The sequence below is a fragment of the Macrobrachium rosenbergii genome, chromosome 27, assembly GCF_040412425.1.
Source record: "Macrobrachium rosenbergii isolate ZJJX-2024 chromosome 27, ASM4041242v1, whole genome shotgun sequence".
In the NCBI taxonomy this organism is placed as follows: Eukaryota; Metazoa; Arthropoda; class Malacostraca; order Decapoda; family Palaemonidae; genus Macrobrachium; species Macrobrachium rosenbergii.
The window spans coordinates 3,466,544-3,488,785 of NC_089767.1; the positions used below are offsets into that span (position 1 = coordinate 3,466,544).

The window sequence follows — 22,242 nt, forward strand, 5'->3', positions numbered from 1 at the left end:
GATACAAGAAGTGACAGATTTTCTGGGTGCACAACTGAATTCTCGTCGGACGGAAAAACCCGAAAAATCCGAGAGTCCATCTTCATCCCTAAATAAACTACCAACTGAGAAGGGACTAACTGGAATTTCTCTTGATTGATGAGGATGCAAAATTTTGTGCTAATGAAAAGTTTTGTGTAGGTCCTCCATACATTTCTTCTGGGATGACGATCATAGGAGCCAGTTGTCCAGATACAGGCAAACTTTTACACCCATTAGGTGAAGCCATTGAGATAGAGGGGCGAGCACTTTGGTGAAGACTTGAGGGGCTGTGGACAACCCGAAGCACAGAGCCCGAAACTGGAAAATCTTGTCCTGGAATACAAACCTCAGGTATTTTCTGGACTCCCAGTGTACTGTATTGGGATATGGGAGTAAGGGTCTCTCATGTCGATGGATACCATCCAATCCCCTTGACAAATCGCAGCAAGAACTGAGTTGTTTGTCTGCATCTCGAACTTCGTGGTTTGGACGAAGAAGTTCAGAGCGATTACATCCAGGACAGGTCTCAAGCCCCCCCGATGTCTTGGGGACTACGAACAGGCGGTTGTAAAACCCTCCAATAAGTCTCTCACCACTTCTATCCCTCTTTTCTGAAGAAGAGCTGTAACCTCCTTTGAAAGGGCTACAAACTTCTCCGAGCCTTCTGAGTATGCCTTTAAGGCAATGGGAGAAGACATCAAAGTAGGTCTTGCCTTGAAGGGGATTGAATATACTTCTTTGAGTACTTGAAGCACCCATGTTCCACTGATCTGATTTCCCATTGTTTCCAAAAATCAAGGAATCTGGTGCCCACTGGGAGACGGAGGACCGGATCCTCCTTGCTCGAGGTGGGTCTTGAGGAGGATTTCTTCATGATGGGTCAGACAGATGGAGAGTTCAAGCATGGACAAGCTTGTGGTCTTCCTTTACCACCTCAAAAGGGCCGTGGTTGAAGGGGAGAGAAAGGTCTAATGTTGAAAGACACTGAAGCAGCATGGTTCGAATCCTTCTGTCACTTGGCCAATTGCTAGACAGTCATGGGTGGCTTTCTTTTGCAGCTTTGTAGCCACTCATTCTACTGAAGCCCTAAGAAAAAGGCTACTCTTGTTCAATGGGACAAAGAGAAGAGAGGATCTCTGTGAAGGGGTAACTCCTTTGGTCATGAAGGAGCACCACAACTCCCTTTTCTTTAGCATGCCTGTAGAAAAAGAGCAGCTAACTCTTGGCCCCATCTCTAATAGCTTTATCGGCACAAGAAAAGTACCCCAAGCCAATCTGCTGCAAAACTGTCCTGCAGCGATGAGCAATCTTCGATTTTCTTCGTCAGGGCACCTACCATCCAGTCAAGGAAACTAAAGATTTCGAAGACCTTATATCTGTCCTTCACTAAATGGTTGAGTTCTGTTGCAGAAAACATTGTCTTGGCCAAGTCGAAAGCTGATCTACGAGTGGGATCAATCAGGCCTGAGAAGTCCCCTTGGGAGGGGGCAGAAACCCCCAAGGAGGGTGCTTCTCCGGTCAGATAAAAAAACATACTTCCTCTTAGACAGGTGTGAAGGAGGGGAACAAAACACAGCCTTGCCTAATTCCCTCTTCTCAGACAACCAAGAATCAATGCCTGCTGAAGCCCTCTTGGAAGAAATAGAAAGAGCCATCTTCGGGAGTTTGGCAGATCCTACAGGTTGCCACAACATGAAGGAGGCCCAGGTGAAGAAGGCACCGCAGCGGAGAAGTACTGTACAAAGGAAAACAAAACAGAAAATAATTTTGGAGGGAAGCATACAATGATGAAGATTGCTCCTGTTCTGCTTCCTCTTCTGTTGAAGAAACAGCAAAAAGTGCCAAGTCCTGTTGAGTATCCTCTGGTTTCTGAGGAGAAGATGAAGGTTTTTCAGAAGTTCCAGGATATTGTCCAACCATTGATGAATAGGAATTAGAGAAGAATCTTGAGTTGGAGTACTAATGTTGTCTTCGGGTGCTCTGGGACAGGAGGCGAAGGTACAGCCTTCATTTATCTAGAGACTTAACAACAGAGGGTGCAGCAACAGGCTGACCCACTGTTATCAGGACATCCCAATCCGATGAACCTTAGGAAGCATCAACCAGAACTGCACAAGAGCTACAAGACACTGGGAGATCGGGAGCCACTGGGCACTCTGATCCCATTGGATGCTTAGGACCTACTGGAAGCTCTGATCCCATGGAGCAAGCTGCTCCCTTTGTACGTCTGTGAGCCACTTGGCGCATGGGAGCCAATGGAAGCTTGCGAGTCACTGGGAGCTCTCCATCGTCCAAACAGCTAAAAGAGGGCTCTTGGTCCCTATGGCACTTACGAGGGATTGAGGGTTCTGATCCTCCAAAAACATGCCTCTTCAGAGCCCTGGAGGAATCTGGCCAACAATCATTCGAATCAGAAAAGACAAGGTGCCATCCACTAGGACACCTCCAGTGTAGGCTCAAAACCTAGGAAATAGAACTTGTTTGGTTGAGGGGGCACACTCGTGGGTAAACCCCACTGACCTCCACCTTTCCTCCCAGTGCAGGGGAGTTTGCAGGGACCTCGATCTAGGAGCATCGGTGGGATGAGAAGCCACCCCCTCTACTAACACAACACTTGTACCGGGTTCACCACTTGCCTTGTCCAAAAGGACTCTTACTGAATCTCCTATTTGAGCGACCGTATTCACCAACGCATCAAATTTCTTGTCGATCCGGGATTCAAGATTGGCAATGGTACTAGGTTCAGAGGGATGGAAGCTAGGTAACAGAGTAGATGGAAGTGCAAGAGAAGTAGGAATAGGCAAGCAAGTAGTCACAGGTGTCGAAAGGACTGGTTTAGGAGTGCAAGACACTGAAGCTCTAGCCTCAGCTCTAGCAGCCACCTTTCTATGTCTAGCCTTCTCTAGATCACCTAAATGGGCAGTCAAAATTCTCCATGTAACTTCGCCCTAGTCTCTACATTCTTCGCACATCAAGTCAGGAGAACAAACATGTCCTTGGCAATGAAAACATACTGAATAAGCGTCATATTTAGAAGAAGTCAACCTAGAATTGCAGCCTTTGCTACCCGGCAGCCTTTGCTACAATACCCATTCTCGCTAGACACACCTGTTGGTCGTCTGACAGTAAGAACAAAAAATTTGTTTCTGGTGATTCAAAAATGTGTCTAGCTGTAGGTTATGTAACCAATTGGTTCTTAACCACGTTAAATCTAATCCTTCGCCAGCCCTAGAGTGGTCTGGTTAAACTAAGATATACTTAACTAGACACACTTGAGTCTGAGGTAAAAAATTCAAAAGTCTAAGTTAAGCATCTAAGAGGAAATATAGCAGGATACAGGATACTACACCAAATCCTTCGATAATAATCAAAACCATCCGGTGACTACTCCTGAACATCAAAACAAAGCTGCTGAACAACCAATGTATGGTCATTGAACAGCAGAAAAGAACTGCTCTTTAGCTGTACCTTACTCCTAAGTGCAGTGTACCATAACAAAAGACTTCCCCGAATTTAAAATCTAAAGCTGGGCAGAAACTCTACCTGGTAAGTTACATGCACCATAAACTAACTGCCTAAGTCATTTTTCATTGATTTTTGGATTTTTGCCTAAATCAAATCAAATCTAAACTTGCCTAAGTCAGTTAAAAGTAAGAAAAATAAAAGCTAGCACTCAGTGACTTGCAATCACCTATGACTAAGTCATGATTGTGACTTGGGCAAAAAAAATATTATAAAAATTATTTTTTAAATGACTAAACTACAATTTCATCAACAAAAATGGTAACTAACCTGTGGGTTTCTTGTGAGGCACTAATAATTCTTTCACTAAATACAAAGCACCAAGGACATACAGTTTAATGAAGTTCCAAGCTGTCCATAAAAAGTGCTGCATCTTGTCTGAACCTGAAAAATTATCTTTTGTCAAATGAAGCAGTAGAGTGCAGGTGAATTTAATTTCTTAAATAATATATACTGTACCATATGAAGAAATCACTAAGCATACTGTACAGCCGACCTGTGGTATTCACAGGGGATGTGTACCGCTAGCCCCCGCGAATAGCTAAAATCCGCAAATACTTAAAACCCCTCTAAAAATGCTTTATACTGTAACTGCCTATTTTGATAGTTCAAAAAACCAAATATCCCTCTAAAAATACTTATACCTGAATATTTTAATAGTTTTATCACAAAAAGTGCATTTAGTCACAAAAATTATATGAAAACACAGTAATCTGATTATTTCTCAATGAAAAATACTGCAAATAGGTGAATTTTCTGCAAATAATGTGTATATATGATCCAGAGAAAACCTCGAATAGGAGAAGCCACGAATCCGGAACCAGGAATAGGCGGGGGTCCACTGTACACATATTTACACAAATCTTCCAACAAACAAAATCAATTCAAACCAATTCCCATTCACTGGTCAGTCCAAGATTTGCAGATAAAGTGTCAAATGATATGGAAATACAGGCAGTCGCCGGTTAACCGTGGGCTTGTTTAACGGCGATCCGGTTTGACGGCGCCTGTCTAGCGACGAAAATCAGCAATTTTCGGCACCAAAAATCACAGATTTCAGCTTATCGGCGCCGATAATTGGGTACTGGCACCAATAACAGAGGCATTGGTAACCGAAAATCGGTGCTTTTCGGCGCCGATAAGCCCCGAAATTCACCGAAAAAGAGTGAAAATCGCCGATTTCCAGTTAGCAGCGGTTTTTGGTTATCACACCTTCAGAACGGAACCCCGCTGATAACCAAGGACTGCCTGTACTTTTTTTTTCCTCTCAACACTTTCTGGAGGAATCATAAATTTATTAGTCTTCATAATAAAAGCACTACTGTATTTTTAGTAATGAAAGTGGCCAGCAATTCTTTACCATGAAGATTGTGCATGAAGACTGTGTTTGATGAAGGAATATGAGGCCATCTGCAACCCATTTCAAATTTAGTTACATTAAGTAGCCTTCATCTTATGGTATCTTACAATGGCAAGCCCATAACCATGCAATACATGTTGCAATACCCTGATTTCACATGACAGCATATTCAGACATGCCATTTGTGTTTCATTTTCACACTACTGAGATGTGTCCTACATATTCATACAAGGCATATGCTGCTTTGTATAGACCTAGAGGGTCCTCACCAGCATGTCCGCCTTTCTCATTCCTCTCTTTCCATAGTGAAAATAAGCTGTAAGAATAGCTGCATCCCAAGTGAGGTTGCCAGCAATCTAATACTCCTCACCATTCACCACCTCCCTTGCCTGGGATTACAACTTTCACAATCTTTCTTTATTATAAACTAAAAGATATCATGAGGCCTGTAAGGTTTACCCTTCACATCATTGTCATCATTAAGAAACAGTTTAACCAGAACAAGAGTTGACACTTCTAACTTTTACTGGGCTGCCCCAAAAAGCTTTGTTCTTGATGAATATATGAGATGATAACACAGAGCAACTTTAAAAATCTAATAATTGAATAAACTGAAATGCTGAAGACTCTTACTAGATTTCTTTCAAGGATTTATTTCGGATATTTGGCTGAACTTTGTACAGTTGCTAAACACAAAGATGGATGTTTGTTCTGCATTCATGTAGTGGGTCAAGTGGGATTTTTCATCAAATACCCATGGGTCAGCTGAGCATGACCAGTTCAAAGAGAGGACAACATTACTTCAATCTGCCTCTCATTTTGAAGTGAAGAATACCACAACTCAACAGTTGGGTTTGTCTGTTTTGTTATTTTTCTGATTCCCTATTCCAAAATATCAGCTATTTACTGAAAAAGATTGAGTTTTAAAGATACTGTGGTAATATATCACTGACAGGAACAGGCGTATATCTGATCAAGTCATAATCATTGTAGCTTTGGCTGCTTTATCAGTACTTTCAATTCCTTTAATGCCTTAGTGTTCAGGGATTAACATATTTTAACATTTATACCATCTTCATATAATTTGTGGAAGGAAAATGATATTTTAATGATAAAATAAGGTTTGTTCATACTTACCTGGCAGATATATATATAGCTGTATTTCTCCGAAATCCGACAGAATTTCAAAACTCGCGGCACACGCAGTGTGGCCAGGTGGTTAGTACTCATTCCCGCCGCTGGGAGGCGGGAATCGGGAACCATTCCCATTTTCTATTCAGATTTTCTAGTGCCACTGTCTCAAGAGGGGAGGCGGGAGGGCACTAAAGTATATATATCTGCCAGGTAAGTATGAACAAACCTTATTTTATCATTAAAATATCATTTTGTTCATGACACTTACCTGCCAGATATATATATAGCTGAATCCCACCGTAGGAGGTGGGAAGAGACAGAATAGGATTTAGGAAACAAATAAATGTAGGCGAATGACGCCTTGGTTCCTTACCTGTTAGCATAGCTGACTTGAGTTTATCTGTCACCCAAGCCTGCTGCTGCTAATCCAGAGTCTCCAGCAAGGTAGGGACCTATAAAGCTGGAGAGATCCAGATGACCTGTCCAAGGGGCGTGACCACAATAGGACTAGATCATGTTACCATACAGAGAGGGAGAAGGAGCAACGACCAACCACCTGACCGCCCTATCTAAGGTAAAAGAACCTAGCATAGGCTAAAAATTGGGATGTCCACCTCAATGGCCACCCAACAACCAGAAATAGACAACAACAAGATTAAAAATACTACCTAACCCCTAAAGGATAGGATGAGTATTGCCTTCTTCTCCCAACATAGTGTCTGCGGAAACGTACGGTCCCAGCGAAGAGCAGTCTTCAAATGTCGTCTTCACATCTCGCAAGTAATGCGAAGCGAACACTGAATTACTTCTCCAGAAGGTAGCACCAAGAATATCACTCAGAGACATATTCTTTCGGAAAGCCATGGAAGTCGCGATAGCTCTAACTTCATGAGCTTTTACTTTCAGAAGTCTCATGTCACCTTCTAAGCAGGAGGAATGAGCCTCTCGAATAACACTTCTTAAAAAGAATGCTAAGGCATTCTTGGACATGGGAAGATCAGGTCTCTTCACCGAACACCACAGATTGTCCGATGAGCCTCTAGTATTCTTGGTCTTGGCTAAGTAGAACTTAAGAGCCCTGACAGGACACAAGACTCTTTCTGACTCTTGCCCAAGTATTTCCGTCAAACCTTTGATTTCAAAAGATTTGGGCCAAGGGTTTGAAGGATTCTCGTTCTTGGCTAAGAACAAAGGATTTAGGGAGCATACAGCATTAGGACCCCTAAAGCCAATATGTTTGCTAATAGCCTGCACTTCACTGATCCTCTTAGCTGTCGCCAGAGCCGTTAGGAAGACAGCTTTCCTCGTCACGTTTTTGAGGGAAGCCAAGACAGAGGTTCAAAATCACTAGACATAAGAAACTTCAGGACAACATCCAGATTCCAAGAAGGTGTCCTGAGTTGAGGAATTTTGACAGTCTCGAAGGATCTTAAAAGATCGTGAAGATCCTTGTTATCGCACAAGTTCAGGCCTCTGTGTCTAAAAACTGCCGATAACATACTTCTATAGCCCTTAATCGTCGAGACTGCCAGTTTATTCTTATGCCTCAGATAAAAAAGGAAGTCAGCTATTTGTGGTACAGAGGTCGTGGACGAGGAAACTCCTTTACTCCTGCACCATCTTCGAAAAACAGACCACTTGTACTGGTAGACCGCATTCGAAGAAGGTCTCCTGGCATTGGCGATGGCCTTTGCCACAGATCTCGAAAAGCCTCTTGCTCTGGCCAACTTTGAGATAGTCTGAACGCAGTCAGACTCAGAGCGGAGAGGTTTTGGTGGAACCTCTTGAAATGCGGCTGTTTGAGAAGGTCCACCCTCAATGGAAGCGTTCTTGGAAAATCCACTAGGAAGGACAGGGTCTCTGGAAACCAATCCGCTGCTGGCCAGAAGGGGGCTATTAGAGTCATCCTTGCTCCTTCTGACGTTGCAAACTTCCTTATCACTTCTCCCAGGATCTTGAAGGGAGGGAAAGCGTAAAGGTCGAGTCCTTTCCAGTCCCAGAGGAGGGCGTCTATGGCTAACGCTCCTGGGTCTAGGACAGGAGAGCAATAAAGGGGAAGTCTTGCCGTCCTGGACGTGGCAAAGAGGTCCACTAGAGGACGTCCCCAAATTCTCCACAACTCTAAACATACCTCCTTGTGAAGAGTCCACTCGGTCGGTAGCAGCTGATTTTGCCGACTGAGAAGGTCTGCTCGAATATTCTCCACTCCCGCAATGAACCTCGTGAGAATAGTGACTCTTCGAGCATGAGTCCAGAGCAGGATCTCCCTCGCAAGGATAAACAGGGAACGATCGAGTACCCCTGTTTTTTGAGGTACGCTAGAGCTGTGGTATTGTCCGAATTGACCTGGACAATTCTGCCTGCCACTTGGGCTTGAAGAATTGAAGAGCCAGAAAGATAGCACCCAATTCCTTGAGGTTTATGTGCCAGGACACCTGTTCCCCTCTCCAGGTGCCTGACACTTCCTCCTCCTAGTGTTGCTCCCCATCCTTCCCTGGACGCGTGGAAAAACAACACTAGGTCGGGGCTCTGAAGGCGAAGAGAAAACCCTTCTGCAAGCTTCAAGGGGTCGAACCACCACTTCAGATGATCCTTGACAGAAGGAGATATCACAAAATCTCTTCCAGATTCTCCTTGTCCCTCCAGTTCTCCGCCAAGAAAAACTGGAGAGGTCTGAGATGGAGCCTTCCCAGGGAAACAAACTTCTCCAGCGAGGAAATGGTCCCCAGCAAACTCATCCATTCCCTCACCGAGCATGTTTCTTTCCCTAGAAAGGACGAAACTTTGCTTAAGCAAAGCCGTTGCCGTTCTCGGGATGGAAAAGCTCGAAAAGCCACTGAATCCATCTGAATCCCCAGATAGACGATGGACCGCGTCGGGATCAGATGGGACTTTTCTTGGTTCACAAGAAGTCCCAAGGACTTCACAAATTCAGTGTGAAAGTCAGGTCCTCCAGACACTTCTCCGAGAAGAGGCTCGTATGAGCCAGTCGTCTAGGTAGAATGACACTCGAACACCCGCCAGGTGAAGCCACCTCGCAACGTTTTTCATGATCACCGTGAAGATCATGGGAGCGGTGCACAAACCGAAGCAGAGAGCTCTGAACTGGAAGACTCGTCCCCAGCACAAATCCTCAGGTACTTCCTGATTGAGGATGAATGGGAACATGGAAGTACGCATCTTGTAAGTCCAGAGAGACCATCCAGTCCCCTGGTCTTAAGGCCCCTAGAACCGACTGAGGCGTTTCCATCTTGAATCTGTCCTTTGAAATAAAACGATTCAAGACACTTACATCTAGGACCGGTCTCCACTCTCCCGACTGTTTCGGGACTAAGAAAAGCCTGTTGTAGAACCCGGAGAATCCAACTTCAGAACTTGTTCCACGGCTCTTTTTCCAACAACTGCTCCAGGAGGTCCAAAAGAATCTGTTGCTTCTCTCGGTGGTAAGACGACAGATCCCTGGGCGACGTGCAAAGGGGTGGAAACATGAGAAAGGGATCTTGTAACCTTTCTCTAAGACAGTTAGAGACCATGCGTCCGCCCCTCGTGTTCTCCAGGCTTCCGCAAAATAAAAAAGCCTGGCTCCTACAGGTGTCTGGAGGTGAAAGAAGTCACTTTTTTCCCCTAGGTTTAGAGGGGGCCGCTCCTCTGGTAAAACCTCTTCCTCATAGGAGAGACGATCTAGAGGAAGAAGTTCCTCCACGAAAGGGCTTCTTCTTCCTGGATGACAACACTGAAGCAGACGAAGAAGAAGAAGGAGCTGGAGGACGTCGAGAAGAATGAGCCAACAGGTCTTGCGTGGCCTTCTCCTTAAGACTAGCGGAAATGTCCCGAATCAAGGACTGGGGAAACAGATGGTTGGACAAGGGAGCGAACAATAATTCTGCCCTTTGCGAAGGGGAGACAGACTTAGCAGTGAAGTCACAAAACAAGGCCCTCTTCTTTAAGAGGCCCGTACCAAAGTGAGACGCCAGCTCTTCAGATCCATCCCTAACTGCCTTGTCCATACAGTTAAGGACACTAGAAAGCTCCCCCAAAGTAATAGAGTCCGAGCTTCGAAGCTTAAGATCCAAGGCTCCCAAGCACCAGTCCAAGAAATTAAACACCTCCATGGTGCGGAAGAGACCTTTGAGATGGTGGTCGGTCTCTGACAAGGTCCAAGAAACCTTAGCAGTAGGCAGATGAGACCTACGGGAGGCGTCGACAAGACTGGTAAAATCCCCTTGAGAAGAGGAAGGAACTCTAGGGCTGAGATCTTCTCCCCGTCTCATACCACATACCAGCCTTGCCTGAAAGCTTAGACGGAGGCACAGCGAAAGAGGTCTTGCCATGGGACTTCCGTTCCTCCATCCACATGTTGACTTTCTTGAAAGCCCTCTTGGTCGCCAAAGAAGAAGTCATCTTCAAAAAACCAGGAGCTCTCCTAGCTTTGGAGGAAGCTAGCTGAGAAGGAGGAGAAAGAGGAGCCGAAGGCTTAAACTTGTCCCCGAACAAGTCCTTAAGCAAGCTGGTCAAAACTTGGTAGTCCGAAGAAGAGGAAGCAGACGAGAGCTCGACTTCAGCAGGATCCGAATCGGCAGAAACCTCTCCCGCCACAGCCGGAGAAGCAAACGAGTCACCCAACACTTTAGGGGAACGAAGGCCTTGAGGTCCAATCCGAAGAAGGGATCTCCTTTTCTCAGAAGAAACAGAATGCTCCGGAACGTCCTGAAGAGCAACCGAAGGGCGTCCAGCGGAGCGTCTTGGAGAGCGTCCTGAAGAGCGTCATCACAGGCGCCACGCCCAAAACCGGAAGAGCGTCCCGACGGCGTCCCTGAACAGAAGCGTCCTGAAGAGCGGCCGAGCGTCACGGGAAGAAGCTCGCGGCGTCCTGTTGACGAAAGCGCCACGACGAGGAGCAAGAGAGCTAACAGGGCGACAAGGCGACGAAACAGGAGAAGGAGACGGCGAACGAGGAGCAGGAGAAGGAGACTTCCTTGATCTCTTGACAGGCAAAGTCAAGTCCTTGCGACGACGAGGAGCAGAGTCCTTCTCAGCAATAAGAGAAGACAACTGTCGCTGCATCTCCAACAAAATCTTCTTAGCAGGCGAAGAATCCTGTCTGGGAGGAGAGACAATCCTATGGGAAGACGATGGGCGAGGGGACGCCTTCTTCTTCCTCACAGGAGCAAGAAAGGTTCTCTCCATAGAGCGGCTGGGGCGCTCCGAAACATCCTCATCAGACGAAATCCTAGACTTCTTCTGCGGTGGAAAGGCATCAAAATAGCTAGCCGACGAAGAAGACTGACGAGCAGCGTCCTCTTGAACACGACTCCTCTTGAGAGGACGAGTCCTTTGAATTCCACCCCTTGCGCCGGGGAGGACGCCTCGGAGGACGAAAAAGCAGTCCTGAGAATGCGCGCCGGCACGATCTCTGGCAGCCTGGGAAGCGACAACAGGAACTGCCGAAGGGACGTCAGATCGGTGGGAAGCCCCGTAACCTTCTTGCGGCTTTCGACATGCCTTCTCCTGAGTCCTGGGAGTCTGACAGCGGTCCAGGCCTAGAAGCATTATGGGGCCGATCTGACGCCCCTCCACAACACTGGGGGAGCACTACACTTCACAGCACTTTGGAGAGAAGTCACTTTGTTCTCGAGCGCACGGATAGAACTCATGATCTGCGCCAGGGCAACCCTCCACAGACACAATATCAGGGCCCGAAGGCAAAACCACAGGGACAGGTGCAACATCAACTACGTTGGAAATATCAGGAGAGGAAATACCCTGACTCTTGCACACACTCCTGGAGGAAGACCTCCTAACCCTGTCACGCTCCAACTTGCGAACATACGAATCATACGACTTCCAGCTCGCATCCGATAAAGGTTCACACTCCTTACATCGATCATCTATAAGACAAACATGCCCCCTACACCTCAAACAAACAGAGTGAGGGCTCTGCGAAGCTTTCGGTAGCCTCACCTTACAATCACTCATACAACATACACGGAAACTAGCAGAACTAGAACCAGACATAGTTAAAGAGAGGTCATAAGCAAAATCCAAAACAATCCAGAAAAAGCGTGTGCCAATCCACAGTCCAAGAATCAAAACCAAAAGTCAAGAGAATACTTAAGTGGGAATAAGCAAGTTAACGAAATCCAGAGGCGGAGGTACTGTAACAGATGTTAACAGTACCGGCGACAGAGAAAATCTGAATAGAAAATGGGAATGGTTCCCGATTCCCGCCTCCCAGCGGCGGAATGAGTACTAACCACCTGGCCACACTGCGTGTGCCGCGAGTTTTGAAATTCTGTCGGATTTCGGAGAAATACAGCTATATATATATCTGGCAGGTAAGTGTCATGAACAAAATGTACTTTGTTGAACAAGAGCTTTTTCAAACAAAAATTCTGAAGATCTTCTAATGCACTTCCAGAATCACAAAAAAAAAAATTTCAGTGATAACATTTTTTCATAATCTTAACTGCACAAAATTCTGCTCTGAAAACTGATGCACAGCCTAACTGGGTAAAGATTAAGGCTTGTTCCATTACACAATATTGCTGAACATCTTAAACCAGAGGAAGACTGGGATAGAACATTTGTATAAACTATGTGATAATTTCAGTCTTATATACTGTATTCTGTTGTATGTTCCTTGTGATGTCCATAGGTATATACTGTATTGTACAATATAGTTTTAGTTATGGTGCCATAATCCATGCCATGGAACCATAATCCACGATATGGTGCCGTAATAAGGATTGCGGCAGCCGTTAATTATGATGTTCTGGTTTAAGGCAATTTTCTGGTTGCAGCGCACCGCCGGGAACGGAACCCTAGCCGTAAACCGGGGACTGCCTGCATGCTTAATTTCTGGACAGATAGTACAAGTGCGCACAGACACATCTCAAGCATATTCAAAAGAGGGGTGTGCCAATTTTTGTCTGTTTTGACTATCATTTTCTTCTAATTCTGTCTTCTTTTCAAGGTCAGTTCTTCTTGTGATGCTCATTGAAAAGCTCTGAGAGAACTGTGTGGGTGGTCCATCAAATCCTGAGATGATTACTGTATAAATACTGAATTGAAGCTGATTAATAAAAATAGGCTAAACTCGAAAATTGTAGTTTTAGGAACTGCTAGCACTGTGGCTTTGAATTTGTGACCTTTTCAAACCAAGCTTGGATGATGGTGTGAGGAGGCATGACCATATTGAAATGATTGCAGCTAGTTGTGATTAAATGTGCACCTGTTAAGACATTATGTCTTTTGAACAACACATGTGGTACCATTTAGACAAATTATGCATTTTCATATTCTGTTACCCATTGTACATCTGGGGTAGTTGTGATGCACATTTATTAACAATGAGTGTTCTGACATATTGTAAAGGTATGTGAATAAAGATGTCAATAGTTAGCAGTTCCTTATGTTTGTTTTCATTAAATAGTGAAATTAAACTGAAAGTGGCATTTGTTAAATTTTTATAAGTAGTATTGTTATATGCAACAGCAACTGTGCCACTGTTTGTCCGGTTGTTAAATTTAAAGATTATAGATTAAGTTTAGTACTTAGTTAAGTACATATATGTGACAGCTTATGAAATATGGATGTGTGCATAATGTACATTCTTCCTCTCGTGAGAGAGTTTTTGGACTTCCTTCTTTCTTTTGTGGGGAGGGTGAAGATGAGGAGGAGGAAAAGCTCAACAAGGAGGGGGACATGAAAGAAGAGCCGTTGCACTTCTACTCATTCCTGGCTCTGGTCTAGTTCCCTGTGAACGCTGGAAGGCAGGTAGAGGCAAAAAGCATAATCAAAGATGCAACTGAAGAGGGAGAATTTCTGACTGGAGGCACTATCAACACCGGAGGGCCAACCTCCTTAGCCATGGCAGGAACAGCAACAACAGCGACAGAATCCTCCTTCTTAACTGAGGCTAATTGGCCAAGAAATTTCAGGCATGGAAAGAAAAGTAATTGAAGGGTTTTGAGGAGTCCCCAGAGGAGTATTCCCTCCTGAGGAGACTGGCATATGCTTCCTGTCATTTTTTGCCTCCTACCAAACCTATCCCACTGAGACAGAGAGCAATCATCACACTCATTATAGGAGGAGAGGCAAGAACAAGCCTTAATCCTACAAGAAACCTATCAAGGTCAGTATCACAAGGGGACATGAGGATTGAGGAGCCCACACAAATGCTCACTCCCATTACCTTCATATTTGTTTTCTCTCCATAGACAAAAACATGCACAAACCAGCAATAGTGCAAGAAAATAGAATGCTCTTTAAGTTCAACAGCAACTAAGTTGAGAGCAAGAACATCTACACTAGGCAATGTTTGAAAAAAATGCTTGGTGATGTCAGGTGAGTGAGGGTTACTTGAAGCCTTCAGCTTCTCCTTCATCCTCCTCCTGCAGGAAGGATGAGCACAGAATCCTAGGAGACCTCTTACAAGTGGCACCATAGAATTTCAAATGAGCCCCTTTCCCTGGTAAGCGACTGTGTTCATCCGCTTCTGGGCGCTACATTCACCAGTCAGTGATACCCTCTTGCTGGGTGTCTATGGTCCCTACACCATCAGTGTACAGATCGAGTTCGTGTCCAAAAAGTCTCCACTGTGCGATACTTAGGGGTACCAGTATGGTCTGTTGGTACCTGGTCTACTAGTGGTCTGCCACAGGTCCTGAGTTGCATTCACACAACAGTGCCTTGCCCATGGCCTCTACTAGTTCAGTTTTCACTTAACATCAGGAGCTTTACTAGAAGGATGACCATGGCTCAGAAATCAGTTCCCCCCCTGCCTGCATTTTCCACAGCCTATGGTATATAGACCAGGATTGGTGGTACTGATTGTATGCCTCAGTCCTGCAAGTGTGCATACAGAGGTGATGCACTAACCCTTTTGCCTTGTGCTTCTCCCAATGCATGTGTGGTAAAGTAGCCACTGCCCTTTGTTAAACACTTCTCATTTATGGAACATTCTTTAAGGTTCACTCAGGGAGAGGCAGTAGTTTCCACTATGTTGCTGCTTGCTTACGGTACCTTGGATCTGGTTAACTGTCTATTCTGCAGATCAGAGGGTTCCTTGCTATCCAGCAATCATGCAAACTACTTTTTCTTCTACCACAGGGGATACCCTAAAAGTGTCAACCATGGTGCCTTTTGATAAAAAGCAGCAATATACCTAGCCTAAACCAGTTCGTCTCCTCTGGGGTAAAGCAAGACTGCTAAAAGCAGGAAGGAACTTGCAATGTGTTCCTTGTTCCTTCTCCTCACTGTCAGGCTCTAGGAAGCAACAGTGTTCAGACAGCTTAAGAAGTTCCACCAACCATAGGTGGGGTTGACACACATCTCACTGAGCACACTTGGTACCCTGTGCCGACCCATTCTCTCTTGGACAAGAGGACTGCTCCTGGCTGTTCCACCTTTGTTGCACCAGAAATGCACCCTCCTGCACTAGTGACTCCCTCTTTCTCTGTACATTAACCATCCCTGGACCAAATCTGCACAAGCATGGGCTTTGCAAAGGTACCAGAGCAATCTACTTGCCTATGATTGTGCTACTGCCAGGATGTCCAAGACAAATTCAGCCCATATGTTGGTGCTCCGATATGAAGGTAAAGTCCCCGCCTTTCCTCCCTATACGTACCCGCAACCACCTGAATTTCTGGGTACTGACCACATTCAGAAACCATGTCAATCATACCTACAGTATACGTCCCACCTGCCGGTGAGTGAACAGTCACTGATCCTAGATGGGTTAAAGTGCTCACTTGAAGTCCAGTGGGACCTCTTGTGAGAGCACTCCCTCAATGACTGCTTCTTGCATGAGGAAGAAAGGACAGGAGACTAGCAGGAATAAGAGATAGATGATGCAGAGGAGGCAGATGAAAGGCACCTGCGTCTTCCCCTTACTCCTTACACGTGTTTTACTCTTCACTAATGATGCTTAACCAATTCTCCTGCATCATTATAGAAAGGAGTAAAAGCCATGGTTGATGACACAGGAGCATCTCCAACAGGTAGGATGACCATTTCCCAAGGATGACCCTGTAGACTCAACCAAGGCTAGATGGCACAGATAAAACACAAAAGATAGGCTCCCAGGAATACCGAGAAAAGACCACACATTCCACATGTAGCCTATTCTATCAAAATTGTCATCCCTGGAGCACCTCACATAAGCAGTGGTGAGGGACACATGCATCAAGATCTCAACCAGGGAAGACCCAAGTGCACACACACCTGACTTGCAATAGATGAAAGTGCATGTTGACCACCCACCTTCCAAAATGTAACCCCCTCAAACCAACACAGAGTTACACATGGGCATGCAGAAGGGAGAGATTTTGGGGAGGAAGGACCTTTAAAGGTTCAGTGGGGTCAAAGGGGGATGTTTTCCTCCTGACGACAATGATGATTATTTTTTAGATTTCCTCCTCTTCTTCCCAAACATTCTCCCCTACAAAGAAGACTAACTCACACAATCCTAATAGGTACGATTAAAGATAAAAATCAGACCAGTATTGCAGGTCCTGACCATATAGAAGGAACATTATCGGTGAAGATCCACAGACACAGAAAACAAAGTGCCCACACACTTGCTCACATCCTTTACACCCTCAATGTTTCTTTCTTCTTATCCACATCCTTTTCACAAGAAAAATCATCAATCATCCAAATTAAGAAAAAAATATCAACTTGGCAGTCAGCAGGACCCAGAAAGATGTCTTCAAAAAATGGCAGCCTAAGAATATGTGCACAGCAATGGCAGACGGGTGATTTCCCAACCACAAGTTAACCACCTCATTACCAAACTCCAATACTAGTTTGTAGCTCGCACTGGGGAATACCCCTACATAAAGGGCGATGGTCTGCGTTCTCAAGGGAACAACTCTGGTTACTTAGAAGATTTTAAATGTGAAATATGGTTTTTCTGATAGGCCAGTATTTGATGTGATTTTGATAATTATGAAAAATCATCATCCAAAATATTTGGTTAACTCACTGCATTTTCCAGTTCTGGGAATCACAATGAGACACCAGAATTTCAAGTGTCAGGGTAGTTCAGGCCATGAAGGGGCTGGACCCATATTCCCTTTGGTGACCGACAAAGAAGAACTAGAACCAAAGGGGTGTAGACAAATAACATTTCTCTAATCTTCATGATCGTCTGGGTTAGTTCAGTCCTGGTCATTTCGACTGCAAGTCATTTAGGCCATAACATCCAAAACAAAATAAGATGTTACATTTATGGTATTTATCGTTATGTTTACAGTACCATAAAAAATAATGACAGCAAATACCGTAAACATAACGGTAAATACCATAAACATAACATCTTACGTTGTTTTGGATGTTACGACCTAAATGACTTACGGCTGAAACAACCAGGACCAGCCAAAACAACCCAAACTCCTTAGGTTAGGCTCACGATCCAAGAAGGACAAAGTAAGCCCCTCCCACACTAAAAAAAGTTGCGTCAGGATGCATCAATGTGTTTTTTACATGATATGCTTTTAACCCCACTAAGGTAGTTAGGTTAAGCAATATCTTTGTACTGTATAGTTTTTGTCAATTTTTTTTTTCCATAAGTGAAAATGCACGAATTTCTGCTGTATGAAATTCTTAGCCACGGCCCATGAAACTCAGCTACGGTCTGGTGGTGGCCTGCATTGTTGGTACCTATATCGGTGCCAGAAGTATGATTATGGCTAACTTTAGCCTTAAATAAAATAAAAACTACTGAGGCTAGAGGTCTGCAATTTGGTATATTTGATGACTGGGGGTGGATGATCAACATACAAATTTGCACCCCGCTAGGCTCAGTAATTTTTAAGATCTGAGGGAGGACAGACAAGCGCAGATGGACAGACAAAGCCGACACAATAGCTTTCTTTTACAGAAAACTAAAAGGCAAATGGTAGAACTATAGGGTAGCTCCGCGTCGCCGACGGCACTATAACTTGACTTTATCTACAGTTTTTTGGCTGCTAATTATGAATTTACTTTTCATTATTGGCGCTCAAGTCTAATTAACCCCCGAAGTCCATCCAACAAGGGGTTTCCATATGCGATCTTCACGAGACAGAGCACGGCTATATACACGTCTGTTTCGAATGGTTCATATCCCATCCGGCAAGTGCAATAACTTGTTAATGTATGGATACTGGCCATCCCCCGGGCCAGTACTAAACACGGCGAAGGGACATTCCATTTGGCCGACAACAAACATATGCGCCGCCAGTATCCGAACCCCTAAAAGTGTAGAAAAAACCAGTTTCAAAGGTAAAAACGGGCACGGAGCTAATACTTAAAATTACCAAAACACTAGCCTAAAAAAAATTACTTTATACTAGGGCTAGACCTACAACCCACGTTTAAAAGTCGCACTCACCATAAAGCGGAGCGCCTACAGTTGGCCAAGGCCGTCGTGTAGGTTCCGACTATGAAACTGGTGGGCGAATACAAGCGAGACCTAAACTTCTCCTATGGTGCCAGGTCCTGACCTAACCGGATGTAACCAACCTAACCTAACATAGGGCGGCGCGCCCCCCACCCCGCCCCCTCCTGGACCCCGCCAGAAAGCAAGGGGTCGCTGGGTCGGGTCGCGGAGCCGCTTACCTCGGCAGAGTGGCTGTATACAGTCGGGCAGAAGATGTTGCGCGCCCTGGCCAACTAAACTGTAAACTAGTATAGTTTGTAATTAGGCCTATGGTATCGTAAGCAATGGGGAACTAGGCTATTCTACTGGGCCCCGGTTCGCGTTCTTTGTGCAATTACCTATCCTAACAGACCAATTGGGCTTTGGCTACAGTAAACGATGTTACAGCCTCGGATAAACAAAATTATTCACGTACTCATCGCATTCACTGATGACATTAGGCCTACCGGTAATCACCTCGAGAGTCTAGACCGACGCTACCGGTACTCGAGCATACTGGACCTATATTTCGTTCAATTATCTTCGCTAACTGGTAAGGATTGTCTTTATAAAGACGAGATACCTTACAGAATTTTAATAAGAAAATAATATGTCTTCCTTAGGTAGGTAGCTGGCTACCCACAGACAAAGGCTAGGCCTATGTCGCGCTTCGAAGCGTTAAAAGCACCTATATATAGCAATGAAATTCTTGTTAATTTATCAGAATGGTACAACAGATTGAAAAATGACTGAAAGGAAACCCGAAAACAGCCTAATTACCGGTAACTGACGGAGAGGGACCGGCACTCGCCGTACGGTAAACAAAGCGCAGCTGTCACAACATCTGACCGGAAATTCCTCCTCCTGGAAGACGTGGTTTAGGCTTTTAGCTTTTAAGCATTACCCATTTTCTTTTATTCTTTATTATTTATAACAATTATCTTACATTAAAATACTAACCGCTATTTATTTTACAATAATATACTAACTATTTATTCATTCATAAAATTGGGACAAATTTCACGCAGGGTTTCGTTTCTGGAAGACGTGGTCTCTTTTATTTCTTCTTCGTAACCATTTTTGACAATAATATAATATATATATTTAATATAAATATCTATTCGTGCATGAAACTGGGACACAAATATATATACTTAATATATTTCACACAGAATGTTTGTTTCCTGATTCAGTTTAATAACTGTGATGGATTGTAGTTTCAAAAGCCCCCTTTTCTAACGATGAAATAGTTAATTGGTATTTATAAATAATTACTTATAGCCTTGTCACCTTTATAAATACTCGGAAACTGACATTTCACTTATTAGTATAAAATTTCTTAATTTCTAACGTTGCGGGCTGCTTAGGAGCAGGAGGCCGTGCTGGCATAAAGCCTTCTTCAACTAAAACAAAATCAATTTCTAAAAGAAAATGAATTTATGGTGAGTGATACACTCTTGAAAAATAGGAAGTCATTAAGGAAAGTAGTCAATATTGCAATCAGAGTGAAAAATGAGGGTGATCAAATTGTGAGAAAAGTCAGTTTAAAGGAAGTAATTTACAAAGGAGAAAGAAAATATATCCACGGTACCGCAAAAAAAAAAAAAATAAAAAATAAAAATAAGCCCACCACCAACATCGAATTAAGGAATATGAGATTAATTTTGGAAGTAGAGAAGAAGGGTAAAATATAAATGGCCTAATATAATTATGAGGGGAAAACGATTACAGGATGAAATAAAAGGCCCATATGGACAGTGGTGGAGAAAAAACATTATAAAAATGTGCATTATATACAATTTAATGATAGAAGGAATGAGAAACGTGGCGGAAAAACATTGAAAAACGGACATAAAGGTGAAAACTGGTTAGGAGATTGGAAACACCAAGGGCATAAACTTAAGAGGGACCAAAATCTCCTACCAAAAAATTAGAAGACAACTGTAATTAACAAAATAGAAATCACTTAACTAATAAAAAAACTAACTTCAAGTAGTAAAATGTTAGTTTTCAGTAGAAAAATTGGTATAGTAATAACGTGTCAATTTTCCAAAACCAATTATGAAATGAGCCATTCAACAGAGACACAGCTGGAGGAATATTATTATAAACAGCGACCCTGACTATGGATTGAACCATAAGGAGTTCTTCTCAGCTTAATCCCTAGTCGGGGTTGCTACTAACCCATGAGCTTCCTCTAGCTGTTCCTATATTGAACAACTTTACAGCTTTCCATCAGTGTTGACTTTCATATCAACTTGACAGATAGTATGAAAGCAAATGTTTATATTAACACTACACTGAATATCATTGGAAATCAACACATACTCGCGTGTACAATAGAAATAAATGTCTTCCTCACATCGTGATGGATCCCAGGACTCTAAAATGAAAGACAGAGACGCTAACAACTTAACCACACGAGTCATAAAATAAGTTGGAACCAAAGTAGGGTGCTACTCTGGCTTGTTATCTAAGAGTCATCTACTCTGACGTGCTAGTACTAAACATGGCGGAAGCTCCTTGGGACGCTGCATTTAGTACATCAAAGTATTATATACACCCATTTCTATATTGTGTGGTCGACAAATTATATTAATAAGCGATATCTTCGTGCGGCCATCTACTTCACATTTACCATACATACGGTGTTTAGTACTAGCACCTTGGAGTAGGTGACGCATAGATAACAAGCTCAAGTAACACCCAAAGTATATATCAGTACCTAAGGCATGACCGGGTCTGGCCTCACATTTTGTAGACCAGAGAGTTTTACCCAATTTCCCAACGCACCAGTGACTCAAGTGATAGCGTTTCACTCACTCAGAAGGAATAATTTGTTTAAAATGCCACCAGTCGAGTTCTTGGTGAGTCGGGAAGTTGGGTAAAACTTGATGATATGGAAAGTATATAGCCTGACCTAGAAAAACCTTAAGTATTATGTAAGTACTTTGGTTCAAGTTTATTTTAAGACTTGTGTGGTTCAGTTGGTAGCATCCTTGCATTCCATTTTAGAGTCGTGGATTCGATGCTGATGTAAGAAAGATGATATATGTTGATTTCTAACAATATTCAGGTTAATGTTAATATTAACAACTGGTTTCATCCCATTTGTAAAGCTGATATCACTATCAATGCCAAAGTACAGTTGTTCAAGACAGAAACAGCTGAAGGTGACTCATTAAAAACAGCGACCCCGACTAGAAATTAAGCTGAGAAGAAGAATTTTATTTGGAATAGAACAAATACAATCATTTCTCTTTCCTCTTTGCTTAATCTTTAGTTGGGGTCGCTGTTTTCACTTAGCCTCCTCCAGATTTGAAGCACTAGAGAAGGCTCTTGAAAAAAAGCGATGTTACACAATAGAGGGACAAACAGAGACTTTGGCAGTCAACAGATTTAAAACGTCATTGGAATGATGAAAAGTGGAAAAGGTTAAAGGACCATATGGAATAACAGACAAACTGCTAAAAGCTGATGAAGGGATGCGAAGAGATGAAAGAAGGATAAAAAAAGAGAAAGACAGTAATAATACACAGTTGTTCTCCCAAAACCTTAGCAAACAAGGAACAAGTAAAAATGCAATCGAATTTTCTGTACAGCGTATAATCAAGGTCACCGAAAATAAATCTATCTTTCGGTGGTCTCGGTATAATGCTGTGTGAGCCGCGGCCCATGAAACTCTTAGCCGGCCGTGGTGGCCTGTCCCATATCATTGCCAGAAGCACGATTATGGCTAACTTTAACCTTGAATAAAATAAAAACTACTGAGGCTAGAAGGCTGCAATTTGGTATGTTA

At 43.6% G+C, this 22,242-nt stretch overlaps 1 protein-coding gene across 7 annotated transcripts in view; it reads right to left on the minus strand.

Moving 5' to 3' along the window:
- Positions 1–19,347, minus strand: part of LOC136853355 (dehydrogenase/reductase SDR family member on chromosome X homolog) — a 66,297-nt gene extending 46,950 nt beyond the window's left edge. For 2 of the 7 annotated variants that reach the window (XR_010857420.1, XM_067128729.1), the window contains exons 1-2: positions 19,224–19,347; positions 3,814–3,927 (exon numbers count right to left, since the gene is read on the minus strand). Coding sequence is in view for 5 of the 7 variants with exons in the window: in XM_067128729.1 (XP_066984830.1) it covers positions 3,814–3,916 (103 nt within the window). In the remaining 2 variants the exon portion in view is untranslated. Of the gene's footprint in view, positions 1–3,813; positions 3,929–18,416 lie in introns of all 7 variants that reach the window. The other 5 variants (XR_010857419.1, XM_067128730.1, XM_067128731.1 and 2 more) reach the window with 5 other exon arrangements.
- Positions 19,348–22,242: the final 2,895 nt, after the last annotated feature.